This window comes from Macrobrachium nipponense, chromosome 41, assembly GCF_015104395.2.
Source record: "Macrobrachium nipponense isolate FS-2020 chromosome 41, ASM1510439v2, whole genome shotgun sequence".
NCBI classification, from domain to species: Eukaryota; Metazoa; Arthropoda; class Malacostraca; order Decapoda; family Palaemonidae; genus Macrobrachium; species Macrobrachium nipponense.
The window spans coordinates 11,551,759-11,572,345 of NC_061102.1; the positions used below are offsets into that span (position 1 = coordinate 11,551,759).

Genomic DNA, 20,587 nt, shown 5'->3' on the forward strand with positions numbered 1-20,587 from the left:
AATTATCCTAGAACCTTCATTATATATATATATATATATATATATATTATATATATATATATTTGTATATATATATATATATATATATATATATATATATATATATATAAATCTCAGTTATCTGGTAGGCGCGTTGACCATAATTGTGCCACAGACCCCCATAGTCCCGTTTCTCTTCGAATTTTCTTAGATTTTTTTGTTGTTAATTTTCTTGTATATTGCTGCACGGGGCAGGAACCCAGCAAAACCGAACGGTTTTGTGCCTCCCTGAAAAAGAGATGAACGATCTGCTGCTGCGTGTCCTGAATCCGAGCAAAAAAGGATTGAAACTTTTTAAATGCATCCAGGACAAGACCGAACGGCTTTCTGTCTGCTTGAAAGGGGGATGAACTAGCCACTCCTGAGTGTACTTTTGAATCAAAAGTGAAATTTTTTTTTTAACGTTTCTGTCACTTCCAGCAAAACCGAGCCGTTCTCAGCTTGTCCAACAAAGAGATGAACGAACCGCTCTTGATCTTTCTGAATCGGAAAGTTTGAAAAAAAAAGTTTTAAAATGTTTAGTTACCTTAAATAACACGTTTAAATTTTGTACTTTTGCAAATTTTTCTCGGGATTTACTACTAAAATGTTTAAGAAATTTTTTGGCAATAGTTTAGAAAATATCTTTAAGGTTAGATTCTCTTGCGACTATTTCTGTCAAGTGGTTCTACATTAAATTCACTTTAGTGCTATACGTATTCAGTTACTTTTTTATTCAATTATGGCTCAAACTTATCCATTAACTTTGCATTTTCCGTGTCTTGATTAGTCCAAGAAATGTCGTAATCTTCTCCGTCACTTTTTACTTAAAATGGAAGAAGCGTAATCATTCCATTTTTAACCAAAGGTAACCCAGATCTTGGAAGATATACATAGTACCACCCCGCTGTGATGCTCAATTGAAAAACAAAACACGCACAGACAAATATCCCTTACTGAAAGCTGATGTTGAAGTGTTGTTCTCAAAGTTAACAAAACTCACATACACGCACACGGAATGTACCTCACTAAAAGATGAAGTTTTATTGGGCGTGTTGAAAGTTTTTATATATAACACATGAAACTAAGGCTATTCTTTATAAAAAAAATTTTACACAATTTCCAATTTGGTGTTTTTAAAGTTCTTGTCTACAGTGATACTACAATTTTTTTTATCCTTTTCTAGACAATTTTCCAGCTTGGTGTTTCAAAATGCCTGCCTTCATGGCACTAGGCCTAGTCTTATCCCTTTTTTTTTCTTTTTCTTTACACAATTGTCCAATTTGGTATTTTTAAAGTTCTAGTCTACATGATACTAGGCCTTTTCCCTCGCACCCCACTTTTTTTTTTTTTTTTTTTTTTTTTTACATATTTATCCAATTTGACGTTTTGAAAGTTCTTTTCCTCATGGTACAAGGCCTACTTTGTTCTTATTTCTTTTACACAATTATGCAATGTGGTGTTTTTAAAGTTTTATCTACATGATACGCACATTTCTTTCCCTATTTTTACAAAATTACCCAATGCCTTCTGATCCTTTTTAAATAATAGATCAGAATATGCTTTCATACCAAACTGCTTGTGCATTGGCTTACAAACACTACCGCGCAACGGAGAAAGTTTTCCCATGGTGAGATGACATTGGACGATGCTTCCTGACGGATACGATACAAGTTGTTTTCCGGTGCAGTAACCTTGATAATGGCTGCAAATATCATTACGGCCATGTTTATACATCTCTTGGCACCCGATACTCTTCTTAATTGAAATTAGTTCATCCTAGGCGTGCTCTATAGGCCTAGCATTTCCTCGCATGGTACTATAGTGGTTACAACAATCGAAATGTAGGCCTATTTCATTTACACATGAGATGAAACTGAAGGTCCCACGCCTGCGTTGGTGGATGTTAAGTAACACAGTGAGAAATTATGGAAAATTTTATTTATAAGGTTTAATTAGGCCCTTCACACAAGGTAATTTACTTAGGCCTTACCAGTCGTGCATGCAGTAAGCAAACTAAACCTATCCCTAATGATTGATTGATTTATAGTTACTAAAACTGGCGTCACAGCATCAAGGCTCTATTTATTAATATAAATAACAGTTGGTTCGCAGAAATAATAAAACTATATATATATATATATATATAAATATATATAATATATGTATATTATATATATATATATATATATATATATAGTATATACATATACATATATATATCCGACTAATTTCATATCAACTAGAAAATTCCCCTTCGGTTAACATATATAGATATTAAAGGACATTTATGTTACGCATGCGTCTAATTTTGTGAACCATTGACAGAATGTCTAGACGTAGATAACGTAAATTAAAGTAAAATGTTTAGATCTATAGAAACGTCTAGTAATTTTGCACGATGTTTAGATAAAATTTATAGTTCTAGTGTACTAAGAGAGTATATTAGGATGGTATACTAGGCTAAAACCTTCCCTGGTATGCCTGTAGTAGCCAACTCCTCCATTCTTAGCAACATGCAACTTGCAAGTTCCTTAGACCGATGAAATCTATGGCGCCAAAAGACGAAATTTACGCATTAATAAGACCGATATTCAACGCCCTGACAGGCGAATGTTAACTGGCATATATATATGTAAGAATCGCCACATTCTCTAGCCATGATGTCATTAAGGAGCAATGCGATAAAGTAACACCCATGTGGAGCGACGGGAAAACTTCTATAATTTAGAGGAGTTTTTCGAATCCTCTCTCTCTCTCTCCAGCAAGTAGCAGCAACAGCAGCAGCCTCGTGTGTGTGTTTCGAGGGAGAGAAAGAGTGAGAGGAGAGTGTGAGAAGGGGATTTTCCCCACCTTGCTTGTTCAGGTGGGATTATTTTAAGGAAAATGATTGACATTCCAAAGATGTCAGGTGGAATGGCTCGTCGTAGAGGTGTACGTTCATTCATTAAACGTGTGCGCTCATCGATTCTCAGTTGTCAATGACGTCATAGAAAAGGGCCCCTTACGGTGGACGGAATATAAAATGGGTGATATTCGAGTTCTGTTAATTTTCACGGCCGCACTTTACGTCTGATTTTTCGCCATTTTGTTACTATGTTATCTGAATTATGCCTGAATTATTATATTTGAATTATCAGACATTTGAATATTACACGTAAGTGTTGCAACCCGGTGAAAATGGCAACAATCTTCCTTCCAGTGCCAGTCTGACTTGAATCTGGGTTGTGATTGGCTGTCGGGGGATGCCAAACGGCGTTCTGATTGGCCGAGAACGCCACCATCTCGGTCAATGGCAGGCCTCGGTTCCAATAATGACGGGCGTATCGCGCAGGTCTTGAGAAAGGTTTCGTGACGTCACATTCACCGATATTTTCTCGGCCTGGGCGTCCTTTTCGGCCGGTTTTTCGACTTGGCAAATTGAAGGGCGTCCAAAATAAGTGGGAAAAATTAGTTTGGGGAGGCCCGCGGCCCTAGACCCGGCGAAAAGCGCAACTGGAGCGAGGTGTCTGCTGCGAAGGATCAATAATGGAACGCATCTCAGCAGCAGTCATCAGTCAGTGAATAACCCGAGTGCAACCTTACCACAAATCCCGACGAAATTCCTACTCATGTCTACGCCCTTCGTGGCTTCTTTGCGCGGGGCTCACGGCCATGGCCTCTTCCTCGTCGTAGTGTGCGAATTATAGTGACCACCCGAGTGAAATGAGAGTGATAACAGTGGCATAGCAGAAGCAGCAGGAAACATGGACCTCCTGATGGTGAAATGAGACGTAGGGTTCTCCGTTTATTTCCTCTCCACTTGAACCTTCGCGACCATGAGTGGACGACCCAGGACGACCAGCTTCGCTGAGGGCAACAAGGGGCCTCCCTCCGTGTCCTTCCCTGGCATGAAAATCAGCAGTAAGTATGGCTAGAAAGAAAGAGAGAGAGAGAGAGAAGTGAACGAGTGAGAGAGAGAGAGAGAGAGGGATGGGAGGGAGGGAGAGTCATGAGCGAGCGATGGCGAGGGGGGGGGGGGGGGAGGGAGGGCAGAGGAGCCTCCGGGAGGAGGTGAAGGAGGATCTCCTCCCTCCAGACGACTTGATTTTTCGGCTTATGTCTCTTCCTCGTGCCCCCAGGGCCTCGCCCTTCGGGTATCGGGGTCAGGGGTCACGAAAGGGGGGTCGTGTGGGGTTGGGCGTGGCCTTGGGCCACCGTGGCTCCGGGAGGAGGCAGGGGGGGGAGGGGGGGGGGACGAAACAGCTGATAGCCTATGTCTATTCAGTCTTCCCCTTATATGCCCTTTCCCTTTTCCTCAAGGCCTGTTCTGTGTCCTTAAATACCCAGGCTAGGCCATGCCCCTAGGTCTCAGTACCTTAATAGAATTCCTAACATTCCTGCAGGCCTAAGTACATATAGATTTAGCCTATAACTTCCCCCTTTTCTCCTTTTTCTGCAGGCCTATGCAATGTCTCTAGTCTCCTTACGTAGCCCGAGCTAGGCTGTGAGTCTGCAGCCCTGTATGCTAATATTCTTTATATCATCTCCATAGGCCTAAGTAGGTGTAGGTCAAGGCTACATTATCGTTAAAATTAATAATTAGCTACTATCCTAGGCCTAGATACCCCCAAAAGTCTGTTTCCTGTTTCGTGCTAAGTAGCCCAGGCTAGGTTACGACTGTATGTTCAATATCCTAATTTTATGCCTGTAGTCTTAAGTATGTATAGGTCTAGGCTACCCTGTTCTTGCAAGAAGTTATATTTAGCCACTATCCTAGGCCTAGAGAGCCTAGGTCCATGCTAAGCCAAGAAATATTGGGCTAGGAACAATATGAACCTATCTTAAATGCCATGTAGGTCATTAAATAATAGGATAGGGCTACTTGTGTAGGCTAGGATAGGCCATATAAAATAGGCCTCTCTGAGTCCAGGGAGGCTGTCATTATTTTAGGTATTTGTAGGCCAGGACATTTTCGTTTATTGCAGATACATATGTAGGCTCTATATATTAAGGCGAATATTGCTACTTAGGTAGCTAGGGCCTATACTAATAAGCCTAGTTACCTTGAACTAGCATAAGTAGGCCTAACTAAAGTTGTGGCAATTTTACTGAGTCTGTCTTGACTCCAAATGTAATTATTTAGCTAGCCTAAAGTAGGTCAGCCTTTGATATATATATGTACACTTTTATGAATAACTGAGTGTTTTTGTAAATATAGAGGAATGGTTCTGGGGGCGGGGGGGAAATGTGCAGAATTGGAAAAATTCTTCCTAACAGGCTAGAGTATGCCTGCGTGGATACTGCAGTTATGAATATTATGCCAAGCACAATTATTCATTTCTTTAGTAGCCTGTTCTAAAGGTATATATATAAGAAAATATTATATGTATTGGAGTTGGAGTCAAAACGTCCGTTTCATATTTAGCAATTGTGCACCTACCTTAATGAAAGCTAAACCAAGCTCAAGTAGCCTAGCCGTATTGTTGAAATCTTATGGTATTGCTATTTTATTTGTAGTCTTTAATTCAACTTCCATGTTGGTTATGCATTATTATAAATTTTAAATTATATGTAATTTTAACTTCCATGTTGGTTATGCATTATTATAAATTTTAAATTACATTTAATTTTAACTTTCATGTTGGTTATGCATTATAAATTTTAAATTACATTTAATTTAACCTCCATGTTGGTTATGCATTATTATAAATTTTAAATTACATTTAATTTTAACTTCCATGTTAGTTATGCATTATTATAAATTTTAAATTACATTTAATTTTAACTTTCATGTTGGTTATGCATTATTATAAATTTTAAATTATATATAATGTAATGATGTTTTTGAGTAATTTTTGTCTACTTTGTTTGGCAGGTAAGGTCATGTTGGCAGCCTTGATTTTCAAAATTGCATTTTGTGGTATATTTTAATTATTGCCTCTGTTTATTTACAATATTATTATAAAATTCATTTCATAAATTATTTTATATCTATATCATATATGTAATGAATTTCATCCATTCACCGACAGATTACGTAGAGCAGTTTGGTATGAAATTGTCATAGCTTGTACAAAAACATTATAGCTAATATGAAATTTTCATGTGTGAAATTTTATAGATAATATGAAGTTGCATAGCTAGCTACTTGTCCAATTATTGATCAAATATATACATAAATTCTGGTAAGTATATCTTATTTGGAATTTGGGTAGTGTTGTAAATTATATACAGGGGGTCCTCGAGTTACGACGTTGATCCGTTCTTAAGATGCGTCGTAACACGATTTTCAGCGTAAGTCGGAACATTGAAAAATACCACATGATTTAATGTAAATACCTATCAATAACAACGAGAGAACAATTCCTTACCTTTATTAATTTGATTGGCTTGCACACTGGAGAGGAAGCTGCGGTGCTGGAGAGACTGGGGGAGGTTAGTGAAGAGAAAAAGAACCTCCAGAAGTTGCTGGAGATGCTGAGGCAGGTGATTCTTGAGGTGAGGCAGAACATACAATCTTTTCGCCTTCTCCTGAATCACCATAAGGCTGACTGGGATACGCCGTTGATTTTGGTCTTCCAACCAAAGCACCAATAACCTTTCCATTTCAATTATTAGACCACTACGCTGCTTAGTTATCACTGTCGCTTTCATAGGAGCAGATCCTTTCACATGTTCAACGATGCGCTCTTTATCTTTGATAATGGTAGCAACGGTTCGAACGGCTAAGGCCAAGCGAGCGGCCAATGTTTGTTGGCGTTTCTCCCTTCTCAGATCGCTTTATAATGTCCACTTTAATTTCCATGGTGATGGCCTTTCTTTTCTTCGATGCACTACCATCAGAAGAGTCCGCCTTGCGCTTGGGAGCCATAACAAAGAGCAAAAAGTTACAAAAACGATACAACACGAGGGAGAGAGAGGCAGTGTAAACAACCAAAATGGCGTATGGGCGAGGAATGAGCGTAGCGAAGCGACGCCGTCCTCTCCCCCACAAAGCGTATTCTTCCGCCGTGCGCCCGGAACTAGTTCGCGTTTGTTTACGTTGCTTACGACGCTAAACGCGTAAGACGGAACGACGCAAAATATTATTTTTTATATTTTTATAGGGGGCGCGTTCGTAAACCACGAAACATCGTAAGTGAGACCGGCGTAACCCGAGGACTTACTGTACATATTTATAAGTGCATTCAGGCAAAATTTGGAAGCATTGTCATTACTAGACTACCCATGTTCCTTGCATGTTGGTAAGCTTATCCATCAAAAATAAAAAGACTAGAATATTAAAACATTAGGCAAAGGTTTTGTGTTTTTAAGGACAAAGATGCTTATGTAATTTTCTGGTTTGCCGCCTTTAGTCAGGGAGACGTAATCTTTCAGGTTAGGTTAGGATAAGGTAGCTTTAGAAGTTTTTGGGCAAAATTAAGTTGTCTGTAATTGAATTTGGCGCTTAAACTTGATTTTTCAAATAGGTGTTAATGATGTTTCTGGAGATATCTAGTAAAGGTACTTTCATACACTGGTTGGTTGGAAATGTTTTGTTAATGTATCTCCCCCTCCTCAGCTTGGAGCCGCCGAGAGAACTATGGTTATTAATTGATCGATAACTAAATACCTTAGTGAGCATTTGAAATGCAGAAATGACCATTACACAACTCTTATGATTTAACCTAATCCAACCTAGGTGCCAGACCTTACCACAACAGGGTCTTACCTGACTTTGCCACGTGCTAGCCTAGGATGTCAGGTCCAACCAAAAAACCCTCATGAATGTCATAAAATTGTACGAATCATTGGTAGCTTGCAAAATTGGGATGTAAATTGAATCTAACTCATCTAGTCATATTACTGATTCTACAAGTCTCATAATTTAACAGCTGACTGGAATAAGTATCATGAGAAATTAACTTCTTTTAATTAACATATTTCTGGCAGGGAATGTGTGATAATTAATGCATGGACTGATCTTTTACACTGGTGTATCAGAGAACAGAGACTTTAAAAATTTATTTTTTTAAATTCAAGAATTCTTAAATTCTAAGATGGTAACACCACTTTGCGTAAGAATATAAAAGGAATGGTGATTGGTTGCGTAACAAAAGCATCTGACAGCAATTATCATTGGTTAATGCTGTAGTTGCCGTTATTAAGATATAGGCAATAAAGCGCAGATTATTTGACTCACTACAACTTAAAAAATACTTTGTTATTAATATGGTGCTATATGTAATTTGAAAAAAGCCATACACATATCTAATAAATATTACACATCTCAAATTGCATTTGCAACAGATATGGTAAAAAAAAATTCTGCAATTACAGAGGTAATGACCAAAGCCAATACAAAAATGTGTATCACCAATGGCATTTGTAAATGAATGGTATATATGTACTTTATGTATTGTTGTAAGTACAGTAATAGAGTTTCTGGGTATACTGTACACATATTTCTCGGTTTGAATGGAAAGGTATGCCTAATTTAGAATCATCAGTTAGTGTTGATGGAGACAATTGCTAAAAATAATAGCATCCCCAATCTGCATACAGGTATTGCTCAACATGTGTACATTTGTACTTAGCATGTTATATTAGATTTGGTTATTTTAAATGATTACTATTTATTATAATTAGTAGCTGTATATAATTTGATTTTTCCATCCTCTTATTTCGTACTTTGCACATCTTGTGTTAGTGCATGTCTTCCATTTGTACCCCTTCTAAATTATACAAGGCAACTACAGTAAGAAATGGTTTTTGTGGATAAGAGAAACAGAAAATCCTTTATTTTCTGTAACAGCAATTCTAAAGTACTCTACTATAACACAAAACAGAGTAGCAATATGAGAAAAACAGAAAGAGAAGAGAAAAGAAATTAGTGTAAAAGTTGAAATGGCCCATTCATGCTTAAACTGTAACATTACTTTTCCAAAAATGATAATATGCCATACCATAAAGGAGGGGCTTTTGCTTCCCTACCTCATTTTAGAATGTTATTGCACTACCGATATTAGCTTAGGATTCTTTTGCATCCTTTTCTAACATAGGATGCTGTGTCTTATTGTTGTGAAGTGTATTTCCTTACAGAAACAGAACCGGAACCTGCTTGCAATGATTACCTTTTAAGATATTCAGCTCATGAAGCTATTTTATAACTTTTAAATTTGGGAAGATTTTATTTACAAGCATTTTGACTTGAGTAGGCAGCGGGTGAAGCGCACTAATTGCTTGTGGAAGGTTGTGGTTGGAGTTAGGCATAGACATGCAGACTCTGCCTGCTTTGTCGAGTGCTATACTTGTAGCACAATGAATGTTTTAAAATTCAAATTACATGTATTACTGGACCAGGGTTATGATGTAGGTATCACTGACTAGGGGTTGGTCACAGGTACATACTAGTTCTGTATCAGCATGTACTAATTGCATTCAAAATTTTGGTTTGAATTAAGAGTGATTATTGGGCTGTATTGGTGCTATGGTGGCTGACGGTTTTATTTTATAGGTTTGTTTGCCATTTAACTTTGGGCTTCTTATATATCTTGAATGCCTACTTTATAGTGCTTGACAGCTTTGGATAGTTTGAGTGTTAGTAAGTTGTAGTGTGTTTGGATGAGGTAAGCTGTGGTATAGGTATATTGTACCTGGAGAGGTTGTTGCAAGATTTTGAATGAACTATTGGCAGTGTTAAGCTAGGTGTTGGTTGTTTACAGTACATATTTTGATTTACTCCAATATTCGTCACTTTTAAGACGTACAGTTGTGCTTGTACATCAATTGATGCAGAAGGTGTTGGGTTTTCTGTTCAGCATGAAATAAAAACGAAAGGAAATGAAAAGAGGCAAAGAAACCTTTTGTATAAAAAGCTTTTCATTTAAGCAAATGAAGTATTCACTATGAAATTGCAATACAGGCAGTTTCCGGTTAATGGCAATCCAGTTTTTTTGGAGGCTTGTCTACTACCATAAAATTGGTGATTTTGTTGCCAAAAGGGCAGAGTTTCTGTTATCATCGCCATAAGGTGCCCATGATAATACAGTTATGGTGCCATAGCTTACTTTACAGAAGGGCCAATAACCGAAACTGTAGATGCTTGGTTATTGGTGATTTTCGCTTCCCAGCACCTCGCCGAGAATGGAATCCCTGCCGATAGCTGGAGACTGCCTGTACTTCACAATACCTGTGCAGTATTTTAGTGCGTTTGTGTAAACATGCAACCTGGGCATCTTTGAAGTTCATGTGATTGCTGTTGCATCTTCTGATGGGCAATTGCAACACCCCAAACTCGTTGAAATCCTTCCTTTGCATTTGGATATCAGTGATTAACTTCTTTACCACACTAAACTCATTGGAATCCTTCCTTTAAGTAGTATATCTTTGGCATTTAGAGATCAGTGATTAACTTCTTCACTACACCTCAGATATACTGTAATTCAAGATTATGTACTCCATTTTCAATGGTGCTGTTGCCAAAAAGCCACTTTAGTGGAACCAGGGGTGGAATCACAAGCACATGATTGACTCACAACCAGGAAATAATGGACAGTGCCGATGAATCATCTCGTGTGAATCAATATGGTAGGAATAGTACTGAATTAACTCCATCCCCTCCCATGATCAAACAGCACTTAATAATCCACACCCTAGTGATTTTCCCTCGGTGCACTTTCAGACACTTGAAATTTATTTCAGTGGATCCAGGTTCTGCTGTTAATTGATTCTGCTTGCACATAGTTGCCACTTGACTCTTTGAGATCACAGATCCCCTTTTTGTAAGTCCTAAGCTTCCACTTATAATAATAAACATTCAGATAAAGCTTTTGGTGGTAAGGAGGGGTTGTTGCAAATCAAAATAGAGGGCTAGGGTGCAGTCTGCAGTAGGCTGTGTATTAAAGGACCACATGCTCTGATCTTGTAAAAGTTTTATGTTTTACTGCAGGTTTGGCTTTACATATCTTTTCTAGTGCTATCTGTTTGTTTGGAAATGACTTAAGTGTTTTATAGTGCCTTTACAAATCATAAAAACATTACATGCAATGTTTTATATTGCCTTTACAAGTCACAAAAACATTACATGCAACTCCAGTATTAAATTCACTTTTGAATACCGTTCCATAATAGTTTTTGTCGCTTTCTTAACAGGAGAATCTTTTTGCCATGTGACACAACAACATGGAGTCGTTCACTGGTTCATGATTGTCTGAGCTTGTTCCTAGAGTGCTGTATGTGAGCCATGACATCTTGGGCTTGTTCCTTAGAGCTCTTGATGTGGCCCATGACATCTTGGGCTTGTTCCTTAGATCTTTGTAGCAGATTCCTGCACTGGTTATAAGGAAGGCCTGCACATATTTTAGTTACTTCTCCAATGTATTCTTTGCTTCAATACTTGAAGTCAGTCCTACATAGAATCCATGACATTGCCTCACTGTATTGTGTAGGTATTGTGCCTCCTGAATACTTCCGTATCTTGTCTTATACATGACAGTGATGACAATTTGGTTTGGAAGAGATTCAGGTTTCTTATTTGCAAGGTCACACTTTGTGTTTGGTTCTGGCACTTTCTTTTAATTTGTCCTGAGAATTTCAACAGTTTCTTTGGTATTTTCTTCTTCACTTTTTTCTTGAAATTGACTTCTTTATCAAGCATATTATCTTTGTTTATTGTGAAATTTATATATGTACTTTATTATAACAAGTTTTATTATCAGCCGAGATTAAGTACAAAATGTAAAATATGAATGAAGTATGAATGCCCAGTAAATAAGCTATTTATAAGATATTACATGACAAAGTTGGAATAAGGATTGGTTAAAGTGTTAGACCCTATGGGTGCTCTGATGGTCAGGCAGTAAGTTGACTTGAGAAGGTAAGATGTTGACCAATCAGTGGGAAAGATGTAGGACTCCGTTGTCACAGTGATTCCTGGGTAAAGCTAGGTAAATTAAATGATCCGTCTTTCCATAAATTGGTGGGGGGCTTTCGAGTAGTCTGAGGTTTCATTCTTCATTTAGTATTTCTGTGCTTTATACCACTAGTTACTTAGAAACAGAGCCTGTGATTGCCAGTGTCTCCTAATGGCACCACTGTCTCCTTGGGGGGTTTAGTGCCATCAGTGCATGTCACACGGTGAACTGTAGGCATTGCTTGAGGTTTTAATTTGCAGCATCCCTTTGGGCCCTAACTGTAATCCTTTTATTCCCTAAGCTAGACCTCCATTCATTTTCTCTATCTTCCATCACATTTTCCATCCTCTCCCATTGATTGTTTCTTATTGTTACTCCTTTAATATCTTTTACTCTTCAACTTCCCTTTCAGTGATGAATGATCTCATAGGTACCAGTGCTTGGCCTTTAGCTTAAATTTTATATCCATTCCAAGTTCATATGGATGGAAGGGTATGGCATTATTCTCTTGTTTATGGGAGGTTTTCCATTACTGGTGATAAATGACTGTTTTTAATCCATTTGTGTTACCATGAAGATAGTCTATGGTAGCTACAATTTCTTATATTCTTTTTACAACTTTGTAGGCTGCTGTCACCTAGTGCAGTTGTAGGGGGTGGTTATGTTTTTATCTATCTTATACCATTAGTTGTTGACTCTCCATGTGACTTACTCAAACCACTACATATATGTAAAACTTGGCCATATGATGCTGGGTTCTCTCTCAAACCCCTTATGGGTAGCAGCAACTACTATAATTGGGTAGGCATAGAGGATGTAGGTGCTAGTTGTGGATTTAAGCTATGCAGCGAGGGAGCTTGCTAGCACCTTGTGACATGCTGCAAAGTTTGAAGTGCGTGAGAGACTTAATTTCTGATACCCAGATGAATTCATAAGTTGTTCGTGATAAGCCATGTTACAAAACAGTGTTTGTAGCATTTACATTCTGATTTCTTACTGACAAGAGGCCTAGTATGCCATTTTTAGCAGATGTCTGTTGGATGCAAAACTTAGATTAGATCAAAAGTAACTAGGGAAATGTATAGATGGAGAATACACTTCTTAGGGTATAATTAACCTAAAAATCAAAGTATCCTAAGTACACACAAGCTGCCTTAGTAATGGCGAAGATGGCAGTCTGAGAACAAATCCAGTTACTGTATATATGTATTAGAAGAGAGGAACACTAGAGAGCCCTGTAAAATAATTTTTAGGTCCTGCAGAAGCCAAGTGCTTTTATTGTTTTCATATAATTATAATGCAAGGAAATTAATTTATTTCTCTTTTGGAGTTCTTTTTTTTTATTATTATTTATTGATTGGTAGATATGGAAGCCTTCAACATTACCAGCCAGGCAATGTAGCTTTTCAACTTAATGTTGTCATATTTTTGTCACAGCTGTTTGTTGTCCCTGCAACTGATTTCTGTCCCATAACCTGATACTAATAATTTTAATTTTTATGATCTTCATATATGTTATACTTAGAATTAAGTATCAGAGTTCTGTGTTAGTTATCCTATTCTGCGTTTGGTTAAAAGAAGAGGGCTAGGTGGATAGGGATGCTTGTCCTACTTTTTTTTTTTTTACTTCTTGCCTTTGGCTTCCTTCTCCAGGCCCATGTGGCTATATGCTCCTGTTTTAGCTGCTTGGTTTTGTTTGTTTATTTATTTTTTATTGATTTATTTAATTTTTTTGCAGTGGTGTTATTGAACCTGTGTTGTAAACAATGGTCGTGCTGTTAGCTGTGAAGATGATTATTGCAGTTAATTTTCATGGTTTAATGGAAACTTTAAATGCCATTTTTTCAATGTGTATTTCCTTCTATGTCACTTGTCAGTCTGTGTAACTCAACAAAACTTTCAAATTTTCCATTGTATCTGCATAACCCACAAAGTAAAAACAGCATAGAGCAGGTGAAGGGAAGGTATGGGATTAGTGGGTGTATGATGCATTGAGTTTAAGCTATTGAGGCATAAAAATGAAATGGGATGTTGGCACCTGTGACACTGCTGGGATGGGGGTGGAGGTGGTGGTAGTAGTAAGACTAGTGCCAAGATGAAGCACAGTTTTGGCAGAGCGCGTAGGGAAGACAGTGCCGGCGCCAAGGGTTTGGCTTTTGAACAAGTCACTCTAGCTCTCTGTCGCATGTACACTGGCACTGGTCTCTCTACGTCGCACCCAACTATTTGTAGCTGGAGCTGAGGTGGTTCGGAGGGAGTCAGTTCTAGCGTAGGAGCTGTGGTGGGTGAGAGCGTGATGCTTGCCACGCAGCTGGGTGCTGCAACTGCTTTAGACAATATCGACCTAATCGGGTGCAAAAGGACAACTCACCGAGGTACAAGTCAGTGTGGGAATGCGGATGACTAGCTAGATGTCTTAGAAGCTTGATGAGTCCTAGAAAATACCGTAAATTCCACATGTATATAGAAATGCAGATTAGTATGCGACTGTGATGTTAAATGATAAATCATAGTAGCTTGCATTAAATTAAAGTTAGTGCTAACCCATGGTGCAGTACATTACTGATATTGTATTCTATAGTGTTAAGAAGGTTTTAAGCGGTGCCTTTGCTGTTTCTGTGATTGCAGCCTTACTACTGTAGAGGGTTAGGATTGTTCCATCCATTTTCGCTAACTTCCGTGCCATCAGTCTAAACTTGGCATTCTGGGAGTTTATGCAGAGTATCCTTATTTCTCTGCTGTTCCTGGCGAGTGTCTCATTGGTTGTTCTGAGTGCAAACTACTGAATGTGGAATATGTTGAATTAGTGTGTCTGTGAAAATGAAACAGCTCCTCATGAAGTTTAGAAGAAGTATATCGCAAGAGCGTAAGTATTTGATCCTGCTCGTATTCATTTTCTTTTTTTGCTTTGAAATACGGCACTTCAGTAACTTCCTTCTCCCCTCTTGCTTATGTAAAAGGAATGTTTAATAGTATATATATACTTTGAAAAGGTCTTTGCAAAAAATTCCCTATTGGAGTGAGGCTGGATAATTTTATAAGCATGTATGTAATGTAGTGTAGGTTATGAGGCTTTCTGGCTATTGTTCTGTAGTATAGAGCTTCCGACCATATACTTCATTAGTTGGCCTTGAAAGATTAGCTTTGTTATTTTAGCTATTCTTTTACATATGGTGGGGTGCTCTTGTGAATTTGGCTTTGTGTAATTGCATTTCTTCTTCATTTGAAGGGATATAAAGTATTTTTGCCTTGTAACCAACTTCCTTTGAATTAAGGTATTCAGGGAGCATTTTACGGCATTAGTTTTCAGCACTTAACAAGTGGTGTTAACACAGAAACCTACTTTGCCACAATGAGTTCAGATGGATCTTGTTGTGACCCCCACAAGACACTTGTAGTCTCGTGGGAAAATCTCCAAATATCTTGGCAAGGGAGGACATGAGTTTGCTGGGAAACATTTGTCGTGGTTTGTGCTTTTTGAATTTAAACAGGAACATGAGGATTAGCAAATGCTATTTGTCTAGTGCGGAAGGGACTTCAGTCAAACTTGGTGCAAAGGAAGATGATGTTTTCCAAGATGTGCATGAAGACAGATTTGTGTGTTTGTCATGCTTGCCTTGTCATCTCAGCTCATCCTGTGTGACCTTCATTCAGAAATGTGCATGAAAGAAGATTGTGTGCGTGTCTGTCGTCTTTTGATTTGTTGTTCAACTTGGTAGATTAGTCAATCATCATGCGTAGTTAGACATAGGGGAGGTGGTCTGTTGGTGTGCATCATTTAGTGTCTTGTCTTGTCTCTCCTTGTCACCGTAACACCTACACAATTGCAAATATTTCATTCACACTTAGGACAAAGCTACACCTCATATGTAATTATTATTGTTAGGTGATTGTCCATTTGTATACTATATCCATCAGTTTGTCCATCAAGCGTTACTGTACATTGTTGAAGGAATTTCAGTCAAATTTTGATCAAAGGTAGAGCTTCGTGCATAGCCTAATTGTGGGTAGAAGGTGATTGGCCTTTTGTACTTGTGTACTTCACACTTAACTTTTCACAGCAACTGCATCATATTCAGTCTATTGGCTTTCAGCTTGGTTTTTGGAGGGTTAAAACCTGTATGGCACTTTGTCATGGTAACCGAGGCTATTTTCACCTGCTCATTAATATTTAAAGGTACTATTGATTGACTTGCTAAAGGTATATTGATAGCTTTACAAGGCCAAAGTTTTTTCTTTTTTTTTACAAGTTTGTTAATATGTGTAGATGCTGCCCTCCTGTGACACTTGATTTCTAGGGCAACATTTAGTAGTATAAAGAGTATGGAGATAATGGTGGTTGCAATAAAGCTTGATGACATTAAATAATGCCTTGCCTCTTAAAATATTAATATTTGTGGGAATGCTAGTGTAGTGGCATAGGAAATTTCATCTTTTTTTTTTGTTTAAAGACAGGCCAAGTAAAAAGGTTTTTGAGTCCCAACCCACTAAGATGTGATAGTCATATCTGGTGTTGTACACAGTGGCTGTTGCCTTCGAGCAAAAGAAGTTGAAAACAAATTGAATATTGAGACAAAATAGTGTTGTTTAAGTATTCCAGAATACCCTCTTGGCACTTAACGGGAAAATACTGTAAATCTTTTTGTGCAGAAAAAGAAGAGATGACATCAGAGATTGAAATAATGCGTGCTGCTTTCTTAAAATTATGCTGCTAGATGAGAACTGTGCATATACATATATAGTGATGCCCTACAATTTGATGCAGGTGTTGGATATAGGATTGTTTTTCCTAATGTTGAACACACTGGGTCTTAAGCAGCGTGCCATCCGTGTTCTTTGCCAAAATGTATGCCATATTAATGTCAGCGAAGGAAATATTAACTCATCCCTAGAGACACCGGTTTTTAGTGATTCCCAGTTGTTAGTAGTCACTGTTGAATTGTACCACTGAACATCCAATGGTAATATCCATCCTTGAATGAATATTTTGTGATATTGGCACTCTACCTATTAACCTTTCATTTGTCTTTGTAAATTTTTGTTAGTATAGAGTCACAAAATAGGAGGTTATTGGTGTGTATAGTACGATAAGCTTCAGCATTGAAACCAGAGTTTTCAACTTGTTTTCAAATTTTTCCATAGTTATGCAACAATCAATTTTCTTGAAATTGCATACTATAGAAAATTTTGTCCAAGTTTTATTAAGCCTACTCTTAAGATTTACCACAATGGCTATATTAAAAACATGCTAGTGCTCGGAAAGTAAGAGGAATATCACAGTAAACAATTAATAGAAGGTATGATTTTCCTTGTAGAAAATGTGATATTGTTGCTGTCAGTCAAGCTTTTAGGTATCTTGGCAAAATGGGATTTTTGTGATTTCATTGTGCAGAGCCCAATCTGTTTCAACACAATAATTTATGTAACAGTAGCCTATCTTGTTATCAACCATTCACCAACTGTATTTGCAGGATTAGACTACTGTTTAGAATAGTAGCTACGTTAAAATTGGGGGTGGATTGAATTACAAGTCTCTGATCATCAGACCACAACTTTTGATCATGATTACGAATAAATTAATGCATCTTACAGCATTCTCAGGCAGAAAAGGCTTCTTGATTGTGACCACGACTTGACATGTCCTCAATCGTATGTAGATTGACCAATCCAGCTTACAATCGCTACTATGGGAGTTGTAGGTTATTTGTCCTATTTATATAGAAAGGTTCGATTTGCTGCTGAAGGATGAAGTAGCAAAATCAGTTAGTGATAATTATAATGTTGTTAACAAGAAATGTTGGTAATATAAAAATGGGCTCTATCAGGGTTATTGAATAAATGACAGAGACTGCCAAAAAGTTAAATTTGCAGGATTAGACTACTGTTTAGAATAGTAGCTACGTTAAAATTGGGGGTGGATTGAATTACAAGTCTCTGATCATCAGACCACAACTTTTGATCGTGATTACGAATAAATTAATGCATCTTACAGCATTCTCAGGCAGAAAAGGCTTCTTGATTGTGACCACGACTTGACATGTCCTCAATCGTATGTAGATTGACCAATCCAGCTTACAATCGCTACTATGGGAGTTGTAGGTTATTTGTCCTATTTATATAGAAAGGTTCGATTTGCTGCTGAAGGATGAAGTAGCAAAATCAGTTAGTGATAATTATAATGTTGTTAACAAGAAATGTTGGTAATATAAAAATGGGCTCTATCAGGGTTATTGAATAAATGACAGAGACTGCCAAAAAGTTAAATTTCTACCATAACTTATTCAGTGATCTGGGGATTAAGTAATACTAGCTTTCATCAGTAGATATGCCTCCTTATAGATGCTTCCCCAGTCACAAAGTTTTAGCTGGAGAATTTTGAAGGATAACTAACATTCTTCACTGTAGGTTTAGTTTTGTTCATGAAACTTACCTGTCAGATATATATATAGCTGTATTTTCTGAAGTCCGACAGAATTTTAAAAACTTCCGACACACGCAGTGGTCGGCCAGGTGGTTAGTACCCATTCCCGCCGCTGGGAGGCAGGTATCAGGAACCATTCCCATTTTCTATTCATAATTTTTCTGTCGCCGGTGCTGAAAACACCTGTTTTCAGTACCTCCGTCTTAGGATTTTGGAAACTTCATTGCTGCTAAGTATCCTAATTGTCTTTTGATTTATTTACTTGGATTTGTGGCTAGGCATACGGTATCTTAAATGGATTTGAATTTGATTCATTTTTGCATAACATATCTGAATCTAGTTAGGCTAGTTTCAGACGGGGTTGTCTGCAAAGATAGGGTGTGGCTACCGAAAGCTTCGGTAGATCCGCACATTGGTATGCACGGACGGTATGGGGTCAATGCTTCTTTGTTGAAATTTGTCATGGAGGAGTGTGAGACTTTGTCTATTCCGTAAGGGGAAGGACGTATGATTCGTATGTACGCAATTAATCAGTAAACATGTCTAATTCCGTAAGGAAGACGTATGATTCGTATGTACGCAATTAATCAGTAACAAAAGTCAGGGTAGTGAACCTGCTAACCTTCCTGTAGACTTTATTTTGCCTAACCCTGTAGTATGGGCTACGGGCTATGAATATGTCTACGAGAGGTGCTCGCTCTCCTTCATTGCTGTGAAGTGTACTTCTGTAATTGTTACTCCTAACCCTGCAGTGTTTGCCTTCGGGCCCTAAGCAGTGTCTGTAGAGGAATTGCCCTTTCTCTGATACTCTTTCGATTCGTAACTTAGAATCGAAAGTGCTTGCTTTAGAGAGTAAAAGTGAAGTGCAGAAGTGCAGTGATACCCCTTGTGTAGTGGAGCGTCAGATCGGCCTCGTTTCGCCCCTAGGCCGGGACCTCTGCTTGACTCCCAGGACCCGGGGAGGGAGCATGTCGAAAGCCTAAGGAGGGTTACAAGGAACCCCCACCGATCTGGCGTGCCTTCGGCAGTTTCTGATGAAAATCCCCAGACTGCCAAAGTGCGTGCGCGTGCACGATCATGAAAGATTGCTTCTCGTCCTCCGAAGCGTCCTCCCCATGCAGGGGTTGGAGCTTCCGGAAGGACGCGCGCCCTCTAAATAGAAGCTTTATAGAAGAGGACGCTTCACGTCCTCTCTCTCTCTCTCTCTCTCTCTCTCGTTATGCGTTTCAGTGAGAAGTTAGAAGGCGAACGTCGCCTGAACTCGTGTCCGTCTTTCCACCGAGAAATACATAAAAGAAGTCATAGTAGCAGGAAGCTTTTGAGAGCGGACGCCCGGGACGCTCGGATAGGACTCCAGGCGCGCGAGGGTGCAGGCCCAGCGCGCGCCAGTGGACGCCGAGCGCGAGCGCCAGTGGACGCCGAGCGCGCGCGCCAGTGGACGCCGAGCGCGCTCCAGTGGACGCCGAGCGCGCGCCAGTGGACGCCGAGCGTGCACCAGCGCACGCCAGGTGTATCGCCTGGCTGAACGTTTTCTGTTGAACTCTCAAGCTCTTGTTTCAGATTTGGGCCTAAAGAATTTTTACCTCTACCTTCGGTGATACCTTCTACCTCACCTGCAAAGAATGTGAAGTAGGCAGTGCTTCGGAGGAAGCTTAAAGTGAACAGACAACTTCTTCTTCGAAACCCAGCAGGACATCGGGTTTCGTGAATTCAAGAGGTCTCTGTCAATTAATATTGCTTTTCGCATAGGTGGATGGAGTTAAGGAAAGCTCAGGGAAGATCTCGTTTGCTCTACCGCAACCTTTGCCATTCTGCCAATAAATTTAAGTTGCCACTACCGCAGTCAAGACTTTGCGATAAGGCAGTACGGGTTGTTATGTAAGGCTCGATGTCCGGCACGTCAGGACTCTCGGCAACGTTCAGTAGGATTCTGCAAAGGCACTCATCAAAAGGGATGCTCTTCAGGAAAGCGCAAGACAGGACTTCCTTTGCCATACTGCCAATAAATTTTAACCTTTAGCAGGCATTAGTTGTGATACGGGAGAGGAAGCTGGTTGGAGAGTTTCTTCCTCTTCCCAGGATAATTTTGCAAGCTTTTTAGCCCATCTGAAAGGGTTTTTCAGATGATAGATTTTGTTAGTTTCTAGTCGGGACTACGCTGCCGAATGGAACATCGTCGTTCTACCTGCCGTAAGCCCAGTCTCTTAACAGTATTCTTGCCCCTTCCTCGTTTGAGACGGGAATCGGAAAAATTAAATGCTCGACTTTCTGG

At 38.8% G+C, this 20,587-nt stretch overlaps 1 protein-coding gene across 1 annotated transcript in view; it reads left to right on the forward strand.

Moving 5' to 3' along the window:
• The first annotated feature begins 3,353 nt into the window (after positions 1–3,353).
• The window catches only part of LOC135212501 (glycogen synthase kinase-3 beta-like), a 110,906-nt gene continuing 93,672 nt past the window's right edge, over positions 3,354–20,587 (forward strand). Inside the window, 1 exon segment of the mRNA XM_064245993.1 lies at positions 3,354–3,921. Coding sequence (XP_064102063.1) covers positions 3,837–3,921 — 85 coding nt within the window. The 5' untranslated portion in view covers positions 3,354–3,836.